Here is a 12,865-nt window from a genome sequence, read left to right as displayed (position 1 = left end):
AGAGACAGAGACAGAGACAGAGACAGAAAGAGAGAGACCCATGGGGAATTCACAGGACTACTCGCTTCCAAGTTCAGCAGAGATGGCTTAGATATCATCTTCACATTTTGGAATTTTCCATTAAGGTTTCTTTTCTCCATAGATAACTTAATAATGTCCAGCAAAAACTATGAGGAGCATTTCAGCTATTCATTTTTTTTGTCTCCATGCATTACGTTAGCAAGGACAAACATGTAGCATCAGTCAGGCAGGCAAAAAGTCAAGTCAAGTGCTTTTATTTGTCACATACATTTCCATGTAGTGAAATGATGAGGGAGTCATTAGCTCTGCATGTAAAGAAATAAAATAATAAATATGACAAACAAGACCCTGCGGTGGCCTAACGGTAGGGCACTAGGTTACTACGCAGGTGACCCGGGTTCGATTCCGCGATCCTCCCCCATCTCTCTCTCCCACTCACTTCCTGTCACCATCTCTAACTGTCCCATCAAATAAAGGCAAAAAAGTCCTAAAAAAACCTAAAAAACCACAAGATATGCCAATTATATATGCACTTAAGAAGTCAAGATGACCCTAAAGCATAAAATGTGAAAAGACAATGTCTTGCCTACTAATAAATTAGCTAGAAAAGTAAAACATTCTCGACAGGACCTCTGCAGTGTCTGCAGTCAATGTGGAGAGACATATGGACTTTTTTACAGGGTGCGCCGGGCCGGCCTGCAGCCCAGCCAAAGTCCCTGCGAAGCCTCACGAGTAGCCTTGATGCGATAGCGTCCCGTTGAAAACAACCAACTGGCTTTTCAGATGGCCCCTGGCTGTCTCTGCGCTAAACCGGAGCAGGTGTCTGCTGCTTCTCTTTGTGGTCATTAGGGACCACTGAGCTGGACTGAGCTGAGCTGAGCTGTGGTGATGTTTTACGCATGGCCGTCCTTACCTGTTTATGGCAGCAAGAATGAGGACCAGATGATATAACACATGTGCACAGACGCATGCACGCATACGCACATTCGAGAACGCTCATACGCACACAAATGCACATACACACACGCACGCACATACACACATACACATCTATGCACACATACACACACATTTATGCACACATACACATGCATGTATACACACGCATACATTGTACACACGCACACACACACACAAACATGCAAGCAAAGCCTCAACTCTGTCCATCCATCCACAAGGCTCTCAAATCATTCCAATCGAGTGGTTCTTTAGGGCGTCTGGATAGCACCCTGCAATTTCGCTGGCAAGCACTAATAGTACTCGCTCACTTGCCTGCTTGCCTCGCCTCTCCTCTCCTCTCCTTAAATCATTTAAGCTATTGGGGAGATTGGATGTGAAGCCCATGTGACTCAGAAACGCTATTAATGGCTTTTGACAGTGGTGGCCTGGTCTCCACCAGGGAACTGCACATGAATCTCTCTCTGTCTCTCTCTCTCGGGCGCAAGCATTTCTATTAAAAAATAAATCAGCGTGGCAGCAATAAAGAAATTGGCGTGATGTTCTCTATTAATGTGAACCATTCGGAATGAGAAGAGGTGGAACAGTTCTGTCTTATGCAAGGGGTATTTTGGTGTGCGTGCGTGCGTGCGTGTGTGAAAGAGAAAGAGAGCAAAAGAGAGAGTGAGAGTGTGTGTATTTGCATGCCTTGCGGTGATGCAGATTACCAAGAAAGCAAAGGTCTCAGTGTACACAGGGCATTCTTCTTGCCTGAGGCACATCCTGCCTCATGTCGTGGGTGGAAGAATAATGGCAAAAAAAACGTCTTCGGCATGAGCACACAAACAATTTTTCCCTCCTGATTAAACTTTCCCTTAGGTATCTGTTTATGCCAAGCAAGGATCACTCTTTCACAAACCCCTCCAATTTTAACTACACTTACTTCAAGCCCTGAAGTAGGGGACTCATACAATAATGGAACGGCACTTTTAAAAAGTCATTTTCTCCCGCTGCTACACTACAGCCTGCGGTTTTCGAAAAAAAAAGTGTCCAACCACCTGCACTTTGTCACCCGAAGGCGCGCTTCCTCTCAGTGTGTGGTCCTAAGTGCCGCGGTTGGCCGGCCGGCCGGACGCCCATCGCGATGGACAATAACACTCGCCACCTCCATCGACTCCTCTTACTGCGGTCAGGGCCGCTGACAGCTTTTGCTGGGCCCGGGACAAAGTCATCTGAAAGGTCCCCCTACCCAATTCATACAATGTAAATGGAATCCAATTCTGGGCCCCCTATCTCCCTGGGCACAGGACAACATACCCCTTTGTCCCCCCTGTCGGCTGCCCTGACTGTGGTTAGTGTAGGCCGGCGTAGACATCTTTTCAGAAAGGCCTTTTGGTTGTAGCTTCTTAGTGGCTTTGTATGTGCTGGCACTTTTAAAAGACTCCGTATTTACTTTTTCCACCGCTCCGGCTTTTCTCTTGATGAATGTTCGAGACGAAATTGAAAAAAATAAAAGCACACACACACACACACAAAACAAAACAAAACAAAACAAGGCCGGTCTGTTTAGGAACGAAAACAGTCCTTTTCACTTTCTTAAGCATCTGAATTGAGTATTTATCACCAAAGAGCTGTGCAACTGAGGAAGGCGAGCTATAAAAAGCGTTTTCTCCTCGTCACCTATGGTTACCCACGGCGCTGGGGGGACCATAAAGGGCTCGGTATGCTGCCAGCTCTTGGCCCGGGGCCAGTGGGGTTTTTGGGGGAGAGGGGGGGGGGCACCGTGCCAGCGTGCGTGCCTATGCCAATGTCCACTCTGTGTCTCCTTGCGTCTTTCATTTTAGCCGCGGCTGGAGGGCGGCCATAGCTCTCTCAGCTCTGCTAACCAGCCGCCTCCACGTCGCTCTTTCTCTCTCTCTGTTTCTCTGTCTCTCTCTTTCTGTTTCTTTATCTCCTCTGTCTCTGCATTTGTTTCTCTTTCCGTTTCCCTCCCTTGCTCTCACTTTCTCTCCATCCCATCCACCTCTCTTTGATGTTTCTCACCCACTCTCCTTCCTCTTTTTCTCTTTCTGTTTATCTCCTTTTGTTGTCTCTCTCCCGAATCTGTTCACCGCCCCCTCTCTCTCCGTCTGTCCGTCTGTCTGTCTGATTCAGTCTGATTCAGTCCCTCGGCCTCCGCCGCTTCATACCATTCCAATGAGCTCCAAAAGCTCTAAATTCTGCTGCTATCGTGACAGGCCTGTCCCAGTAGCATTATCTTGGCTGTCTTGGCCGCGAGAGAGAGAGAGCGAGCGTTCGTAGCATTTGTAGCACGCTACAAACAAAGACGGCAGCTCGCTTGCTTGCTCAACGATTTGTTCTGGCGGTGCAGCTGCGTTGGTGTCTAAAAAGCCCAGTCCAACGCCAAAACGTTTCGGGAATGTAAAAAGCATACGTTTTCCTTTTTTTGTGGATGTGAATGGGGCCTGAGTACATTGTATGTTGTGAATACATTACCTTTGGGTCAGATTAAGCGTCCTATTGGTTTTAATTCGCTGTGTAATCTCTATCCTCTCGCTGGTAACACTTTAGAATAATGGATGCAAAAAAGCATTATAAAGACTTAATAAATAATTAACTATTGATGAACAAAACATTAACAAACGTTTGTAAATGACTAGGAAATGTAAACAAATGCTTGTAAATGACTAGGAAATGCTATGTTAATATTTTATATTTATCAAACATTTACAAGTTGCTTGTAAATGAATAAAATACTCTGTTATAAGGTGTGTAAAATCTTGCATATATCATTTGTAGATATTTTATAAAGCATCATTAAAACTTAGTTAATAATAAAAACATTTGTTCATGTTTTATTCATCATTAGTTAATTATTTACTGAGTCTTTACTAAGGAAAATTATTATAAAGTGTTATCCTCTCGCTTGCGCTTTGGCGTGCGTGGACCGAGTGTGCAGCTTCAGCGAGATGGACTAGGCACAGGCTGAAACAAGACTGCTCGTTTCCCGTCCACCCTCTGATGAGAAAGAACATGCCACGCATCTTAGTACATAAAGCTCTAAATAAATTGTTATTGTTGTCAGAGCGTATCGTGTTCTCCTGCCTAAAAACGGAGAGAAAACACTGAGTCACGCACTGGCCTTTGTCGTGCCGTGCCGTGCCAGCCGAGATATACGATCTCGCATCTGCAAAGGGAAAGGTGAATCCCTCCCTGCCTGTAGATTTTCATCCCCTCTCTGGAGGTGTAGTAGGACTCTCACGCAGGGCCGCTGACAGCTTGGGCTTGGCCCAGGACAAAATCACCCCCCCACACACTCTCACAATGCAGGCAATGAATTGAGGACCCGATTCTGAGCCCCCTCCTCTCCCTAGGCCCTGGACAACAGACCCCTTTCCCCTCTCTCTGTCAGCTTTCCTGATATCTGTCTCCTCACTCTCTTATAATGCCCTAAATTAAATGCATATGAGGCATCCGATTGCACACGCACTCGCAAGGGAGGGAGGGAGGGAGAGGAGGTCTGTCGGGAGATATGATCAAGCATGTGTTATCTTAAGAGGGCCATAATACTACATCCACACGACACAAACATGGCTTTTAATTTGACGTCCGGTAATACAGGGGGCCCGGCCAGGCCGCATGATTAAACAATGGCCTGTGATTAATGTGCTGGCTTCTGAGCTCTGCACTTCTTCTTCTCCTTCCTGTATTTCCTGCAGACTGCAGTCCGTTCCTCGCGGGACGACCGAACGGAGCAGCTCTGCTCTGCAAAAGTGCGAGAGGAAAAAAAAGAGGAAAGAATCGAAAAGAAAAAAAAATAGAGGAAAAGAATAAATTCTATTTTATGACTAGCCGAACACTTGAGGGCAAACGGTCGGTTTCACGGTTGAATTTCCCTATTGTTTTTTAAGGCTTAAGAACTGCTGCAAACAAAAAGATAATGTTATTTAAGCCCCTCGAACATGGGGAATCTGTTAAAGGATGCCCACCATTTTGTACTCTTTCCATGTCCGGTGGAAGTCAACACTGCCGTCCTCCCGATGCTGGATCACCGTCCATCCACCGCCGGCGCTCTCCATGTTACAGTAGACCTGCTTGGTGAACGACACACACACACACGCACGCACGCACGCACGCACGCACACACACACACACACAAGCACGCACGCACGCAACACACACACACACACACACACACACACACACACACACACAGGGGTTGCCGTTAACACAACAAAAATGGACAAATGCACACACGCACGCACGTGCACACACACACACACACACACACACACACACACACACACACACACACACACACACACACACACACACACAGCACACACACACACACACACACACACACACACACACACACACACACACACACACACACACACACACACACACACACACACACAGGGGTTGCCGTTGACACAACAAAAAATGGACATTTCCCATTCCTCTCTTTGCCTCATCCACACCGGAGCCAGGCAGCTGTGAGCTCTGGCAACGTCACTTTGGTGTATCGTGTATCGTCTCACCTCACTCTCCCAAAGGTCTATCCCCGCATGGCAACAAAATAAACAAATGGACCATGAGAGAGAGAGGAAACCATTACTTCCGACTCCACAAAGCCCTCCTCAAGACTTAAAGCTGAGAAAGTGTGTCAATTCATTACGGTTCCCACATTCTCGCATTCTCAGATTCAGGTTCCCATTACTTTAAATTGAACCCACTACGCCGATTAACCACCTTTTGGAAAGTGACCCCGAAGCTGTAGAAATCGATTATGAATCACATCTATTTCCGTCGTCATTGCAATCTATTTATCATCATTCATGTCATAACTGCAGCAGATGTAATCTTGGCCTACGGCGTGACGTGTTGCTGGTGCGCTGACAACGATGACTAAATTCAAAAGTGCTACACTAATCATTAGCGCTGAGATTTGGCAAAGCAAGAGCTCTCTCCTTAGCAATGACTATAACTAGTTGAGATCCCAACTCCAACTCGCCTGCAGTGTTGCCAGATGTGTCTGACCAAATCCCGCCCAAAAGCTTCTCAAAAAACGCCAAAATGCGCTAAATTCCGCCCAAATTCAACAAATTACATTGACTTCTATGGGCCTAAAACGGCTGCAAAAACCGCCAAATGGCCCATTTTTTTCCCGATTTTTACCCGCAGACGCTCATTCCAAGTAGCCCAGTTGGGCGGCACCCGTCCAATCTGGCAACACTGCTCGCCTGTGCTGTGTAGCATGGAAATTACTGTAGGTGCCCTCTGAAGTTTTGTATGAGCACAATTCAGTATAACATTTTAATGGCTATCTTTTGTAAACTTGGATCTTGACCCCCATGGCATTTTGGCAGCAGAAAAAAAAGATTCTATTGACGTATACGTAAGGTTGTTTTAACCATATACAGTACAGTGCGTACTACTTGCGTACATTTCCTTACAAGATGCTCTAATGTTCACCGCACTATGCTTGAGGTTCCTGATATCTAGGCCTCATTTGGAGAAGAGCTTCAATGAGCCTACCCTGTTACAATAAAGCATAAATTGAATAAAACAAAATAAAATGAGAAATGCACTCAGAGTGCAGAACTCCGCCAACAAAGGAAGCTGTTTGATAGAACATTTGACTACTATGTTGCGCCCTATTTTTCCCAGAAGTCTATCTGCCTTGTTTTTGTATAGTTAGAAACTGGAATGTAAAGATTCACCCTATCCCGCAATGGTGAAGAATCTTTAAAAAAAAAAAAATGATTCACCAAAATTGAATCACTTGCCCCTTTTGACATTTCCAACACATCCACAAAATTTAATCCAAATGAAATGAGTTATCTTGCTGACAAACAGACAGACAGAAAAACAAACTGACAGACAAACCAACGCGACCGAAAACACAAGCTCCTTGGCGGAGATAATAAATCTGTAGAACAGTGGTCAGCATGACTGCACTGAGGCCCTTACTGTACATTGCAGACTTCCCACACTCCCACATGTTCTAGAAGCGGAATTCTTTCATGATTAGATGCTTGCTGGGGTTTGCGGTATCGTGGATGGAGGGGGGTGTTGTGGTGTTTGGATACACTTGGGAGGGTTTTGGGAGCGGTTGTTGACGGTGGTGTGTGTGCGTGTGTGTGTGCGTGCATCTGGGGTGACGTGGTGGGTTACAGGGGGTGGCCAGAGGAGATTACTCTGGTGAGTGGCCGGAGATCAAAGGCATGGCGTGGTGCCGGTGGACACCTGTGTGTAGATTGGAGTGGAGTGGATGAATGGATGGACCGCCCTTAGCGTGTGTGTGTGTGTGTGTGTGTGCATGTAAGCTGATAACAGGAGGACCTGTGGCTTTAGACCGCGGCAACTCTTTGTATAGGGCGGGTGCTGAGGGGATGATGAGGGGTAGGATAAGGGTGTGTGTGTGTGCGTGCGTGTGTGTGTGTGTGTGGCGGGGGGGGGGGTGGTGGTGTAGACCAGCGTGAAGTGGCTCTTAGAATAGCGAGGGGGGCGAGTGGGGGTTGGATGGGGCGATGGGGGGCTAGGATAAGGGTGGGATGGGGTGAGGTGGGGTGGGCCGGTGTGGGGGGGTGGGAGTGGGAGTGGGAGTTGGGGTGGAGGGTCACCTTGGCCTCATCCAGGCCCAGCTGAAAACACACGAGCCGAGCCGAGCGGGGCCTGGATGCAATTAGGGGAAGCTCCGACACGACCAGGCCAGACCACTGAACAGGGGAACCAGGAATGAGATGCAACTACTTTGCACTCCTCTCCTCCCCTCTCCTCCCCTCTTCTCCCCTCTCCTCTCCTCCCCTCTTCTCCCCTCTCCTCTCCCATCCTCTCCTCTCCTCTCCTCTCCTCTCCTCAGACCTCCTCTCCTCTCCTCTCCTCTCCTCTTCTCCTCTCTCCTTCCCTCCTCTCCTCTCCTCTCCTCTCCTCTCCTCCTCTCTCCTTCCCTCCTCTCCTCTCCTCTCCTCCTCTTCCCTTCCCTCTCCTCTCCTCTCCTCTCCTCTCCTCTCCTCTCCTCTCATCTCCTCTGGTCTCCTCTGATCTGGTCAACTTTGGGGGGTTAGGGGTCGGAACTCATGGGCTCTTGTCTTTCATTCTTGTCCTCCCTTCCCCTCTCTTCCCTCTATCTTTAGCTCCACTTGTCCAACACACACAAACACTATGCATGGCCACTGCAGATGGAGGCACACGCAAATACGCATGCACGCACAGACACATTCTTTTCTTTTTCTCTCCCCCGCACTTGCACGCCGCACACACAAAGTCACAGACACACTTTCACACAGATCTGTACGGCTGATGGCTGTGGCTGTGAGAGTATGGTTTTTAATGCGGCTGTGACCGATCCCATCTCATTATGTATTCCTGTGAAGTATGGCTGTGTGGCTATGCTTTCGTTGTAAATCAAAGGCGAGGCGTTTGCCACATTCTGACTTCACATCACCCCGCGGAGAGAGGTTGGACTGTTAAACCACACGCACACACACACACCCACACACATTTGCACTTGCGCTGAAACACACACACACAAGCAAAATCATCTATGTCCACACACGCATGCACGCACGCACGCACACACAAATACATTAACATTCATTTGGACTGCCAGAGGTATTCGGAGCCCAGAGTTATTCTTGAACCCACACAAGCTAGAGATCTATCAGACCACTTTGCTGCCTGGCAGCAGCGCGTCAGTCCCTCGACGGGGCAAAGTGTTGGCCTGGCCTCACACTGAAACATACCAAAACCCCCAGTGATCACAAGAGTACAAATTTCACAACTGCAAACAAAACCACGCCAGTTTGCTTAGCTGCTCATTTTTTCCTTTGTGGTGGGCTCTCTCTCTCTCTCTCTCTCTCTCTCTCTCTCTCTCTCTCTCTCTCATTCACTATCTATTTTTCTCTTCCTTTCTCCCTGTCTCTGTCACTTTCCCTTCACTTGTCTCGCTGTCTCTTTCCTCTGATCGCACATACTGTACCCTTTCACTGAAGTATTTACCCTCAACCCCCCTTCTCTCTCTCTCTCTCTCTCCCTCCCTCCCCTCACTCGTAAGCAGGGCTTTGAACCGGTTCAAGGAACGAAAACGAAAACCAGGAACTTTTTGTATTTTACAGGGAACAGAAACGAAACCGGAAACGTTATTATTTTTTATGTTCTGGAACGGGAACACTTATTAAAAAATAATGGTAACCGGTTAATACTGTTCCTCAAACAAACAAAAAAAGTTATTATTTTCCTGTGCACGTTACCATGATGGCTGAGGTTCACGTCCTGTGTGTGACATCAGACATTTTCTGACTGAATGGAGAGAGAGATGTGGATTACAAAGTCTCCACTCCACATCTTAAATAAGAGAAACACTGTCATACAAAAGGGCAGAGTTTCGATTGCATCATTGTAAGACATTGCAGAGAAGCGTGTGTAAAGCGCGGCAACGGTTCGACGTTATTGGGCATCCATGGCCGCTTCAAATATCCACAAACTCACAAGTCAGAGTGGAGCGCGCATTTTTATCATTGAGGTTTATTCTCCGCTTAGGTCGTCCCTGAATGGCAAAATTCTGGAGGATATTCATTTCATCCACTTGAATAAATAGATTGGAATGTAGGCTGACTCATTTGCACTTCCGTCTTTCTTGGTTAATAAACGTCAGTTAGGCCTATGGGGAGTAATCAGCTGACAGGAACGAAATTAACCGTTCCGGGAACAATATTTTTTTGTTCTAACCGGTTCGGGAACGTCAATTTATTGGTGGAACTCATAACCGGAAACGTTATAATTATGTTTCTGTTCGGAACGGAACGTTTGGAAAAAAATAACGGTTCAAAGCCCTGCTCGTAAGTACTGTATTTACCCCCCCCTCCCCTCACTCATAAGTATTGTATTCACCCCCACCCCTCTCTCTCCCTCTCTCCACCTCTCTATCCCCCTCTCTCTCCTCTGCTGCTTGTGATTGATGTACCTTCCTGGGCTCCAGGCTGCTGATCTGGATGGTGTAGACGCCGTTCCTCTGGAAGCCGGCCTTGAAGAGCTCCGCACAGTCCTTATACGTCTTCTCTTCCTCCGCCGCCGCCGCCGCTGCTGTCTGCTTGGTGCTGTTGGGGATCACTGTGTGGAGAAGCAAGAGAGAGACAGAGAGAGAGAGAGAGAGAGAGAGAGAGAGAGAGAGAGAGAGAGAGAGAGAGAGAGAGAGAGAGAGAGAGAGAGAGAGAGAGAGAGGAGATGAGTGTAAATACTGCAAGGGTATGTGAGATCAGAAGAAAGAGAGAAAGAGAAAGTACGGTAGAAGACAGAGACAGAGATAAAGACAGACAGAGAGAGGGGGGGACAAGGACAACGAAGAGAGAGAGAGAGAGAGAGAGAGAGAGAGAGAGAGAGAGAGAGAGAGAGAGAGAGAGAGAGAGAGAGAGAGAGAGAGAGAGGGAGAGAGAGAGAGAGAGAGAGATGAGGAGTGTACTTGTCTTCTTATGAAAGGCACTTGCAGTATACAGTAACAGAATCCCATACGGTACTTTTTGAGCAAGAAGTCATCTTTGTTTCTTTCCATCATCCATTTTTTTTGTTTCCTCTCTCTTCCCATCTTTCATTCGTACACACACACACACACACACACACACACACACACACACACACACACACACACACACACACACACACACACACACACACACACACACATGTATACACAAATGGACACACGGCCCAAGCTAATAAACATTTGCGGTTAAACAGAGGGGCAAGATGGAGTCTCGTTGTCAAAACCAACACTTATCTGTCAGCAAGGAAGATATAGTTTCCAACTGACCAACTGCACCTTTTTTTCAACTTTTCTCTTCAATCCATAAAGCCCTAACAGGGCCGGGTCTAGTCAATTTGGTGCGCTAGGCGAGCACCCCTCTTTGCTTTTGGTGGAACTAGAAATTGGCATGTGTAAACAGTGTCATACATTTGATAAGCACGGTTGATCTACTACCCTACATTTATACTGAGTGCCCATTAATAATAATTGTCAATATATAGCTTAATGCTTTATTTCGCTTAATGTTCTAATTCTGTGGGACTTGGGGCCCCCAAGACATTTGACGCCCTAGGCGACTGCCTGGTCCGCCTATGCCTAGCGCCGGCCCTGAGGCCCACTAGCTGGAGCAGGAATCTCGGAGGTCCTTTTGCTGAACCCAGTGGCTTGCGGTGCGGTTGCAAACTGCTATGAGATCCAGTCCATGACAGCTGCCGGTCGCTGTCGGGTTTTCCATGAAGCCGTGTGGCTGGCGGTCTACAGGTTGGCGCGAGCGAGTGAGCGGGCGGCTGGGCAGGTGGTCCACATCACAGGCTGTGATTGGAATTTCATGCCGCAGAGGGCAGCCAATGGGTGTGAGGCATGTATATATGCACTGACATAAAGCAGGATTATATTAAGCCCGGGGATCCGCCAGTGACTGACACGTTATTAGGCGGAATAACTTAATCAGGTAAACAATAGCTCTGCGCTTGAAATGTATCACCAAGCAACACAGGCTATTTAGTTTGTTGTTGACGAAAACCGTTTTAAGGGTTGAGATTTGTTGTTCTGTATGAATAGGGCTATCATGAATGGCCTTTTATGCCAACCAACCTTGAACCATGTTATTCACTCCATTGTTGTCCATAACTTTTTTAAAGTACACAGTGCATTGTTTTTTGTATATTGTCTGTAACATATTATTAGTCTGAGGTTTCCCACAATTGTCACTGAGCATGAACATCAAAATGCAGACAAATCAGCAGTGATTTTGAAGTCATTGTCAATTGCTAGTCATGTGCTGTGAAAATAATGAAACTATTATTCCGGGACAAAAGCAAGGGGTCTTGGAGGATCCTTAATATCTACTTGTAGAATTGCACATATCACATTCGCTCAACATGTAGATGAAATATTAGGGAAAAATGTTGAAACACTGATGCAGAAACAACAACTTCTAAGGGTCTTGGATGATACTTAATATCTCAATATGCAAAATCTCTGGGCAAGTGTGACTGACACTTTTTGTGTGCAGGAGTGAGCCCAAGTGGTGGATATCTTGCTCTAGAGTGTGAGGTGTGTGTGAGTGTGTGTGAGTGTGTGTGTGTGTGTGTGTGTGTGTGTGTGTGTGTGTGTGTGTGTGTGTGTGTGTGTGTGTGTGTGTGTGTGTGTGCGCGTGTGCGCGAGTGTGTGTCTGACGATGACAGCGTGCTCAAAGTCACAGCTGTGTCTATTTCCATCTGCAGATAATTATGGCGGGAAATATTTTGAAACCAAGCAAGGGGGGGTTGAGGACAAAATACTACAAGCTATAAATTTCAAGTTCCTGTTATAACAAGTGGTTTATATTTACTCTCCGGGTTCCCTGTTACATCCATGGACATTCCTTCCGATTTCTTTCTCTTTTTTTGGTCTTTTCATCTTTTTTTTCTTTCCTCTGCCCCTCTGAGAAGTGCATCTCAGCTTTCAATCTATTGTTTTCACTGTTGGAATTGTTTAGGCAAAAAAGATGTCACCCAAATGAGAAATGTGTCAACAATCTTAAAACATTAGCTTTGACTCCCCTCCTCCCCTCCGACTGAACACCTCCCGCCCCCACACTGAGAGAGAGAGAGAGAGAGAGAGAGAGAGAGAGAGAGAGGTAGGATTCCTATAGTGAGGCACCCCTTGAAGGCGAAAGCTGTTGGTTAAAGACGTCTATTATTCCTACCATTTTTACAAAGTATTGAGTGTCCGTGACAAGAATCTCCCGCTGTGACAGGTTGACAGAGTGGAACCTTGCTCCGCAGAGTCTAACACAACAAAAAACCCAGCCTGACAGGCAGCAATTTACCGCAAAGCTGAAGGGGGGGAAAGTGGGGCAGTGCTTTTGAGTTGAGAGAGGCGACAGACACATGTACT

General features: G+C 46.9%; 1 protein-coding gene across 2 annotated transcripts in view; it reads right to left on the bottom strand.

The window, feature by feature from the left end:
• angpt1 (angiopoietin 1) overlaps nucleotides 1-12,865 on the bottom strand; it is a 102,304-nt gene that overhangs the window by 31,222 nt on the left and 58,217 nt on the right. Inside the window, exons 5-6 of one of the 2 annotated variants that reach the window (XM_063185706.1) lie at nucleotides 9,929-10,074; nucleotides 4,947-5,051 (exon numbers count right to left, since the gene is read on the bottom strand). In XM_063185706.1, coding sequence (XP_063041776.1) covers nucleotides 4,947-5,051; nucleotides 9,929-10,074 — 251 coding nt within the window. The remainder of the gene's footprint in view (nucleotides 1-4,946; nucleotides 5,052-9,928; nucleotides 10,075-12,865) is intronic. The other variant, XM_063185707.1, reaches the window with a different exon arrangement.

This window comes from Engraulis encrasicolus, chromosome 20 (genome assembly GCF_034702125.1).
Source record: "Engraulis encrasicolus isolate BLACKSEA-1 chromosome 20, IST_EnEncr_1.0, whole genome shotgun sequence".
NCBI classification, from domain to species: domain Eukaryota; kingdom Metazoa; phylum Chordata; class Actinopteri; order Clupeiformes; family Engraulidae; genus Engraulis; species Engraulis encrasicolus.
Note: the sequence above shows the minus strand (reverse complement) of the source record. Positions and strands in the feature narration are given on the sequence as shown.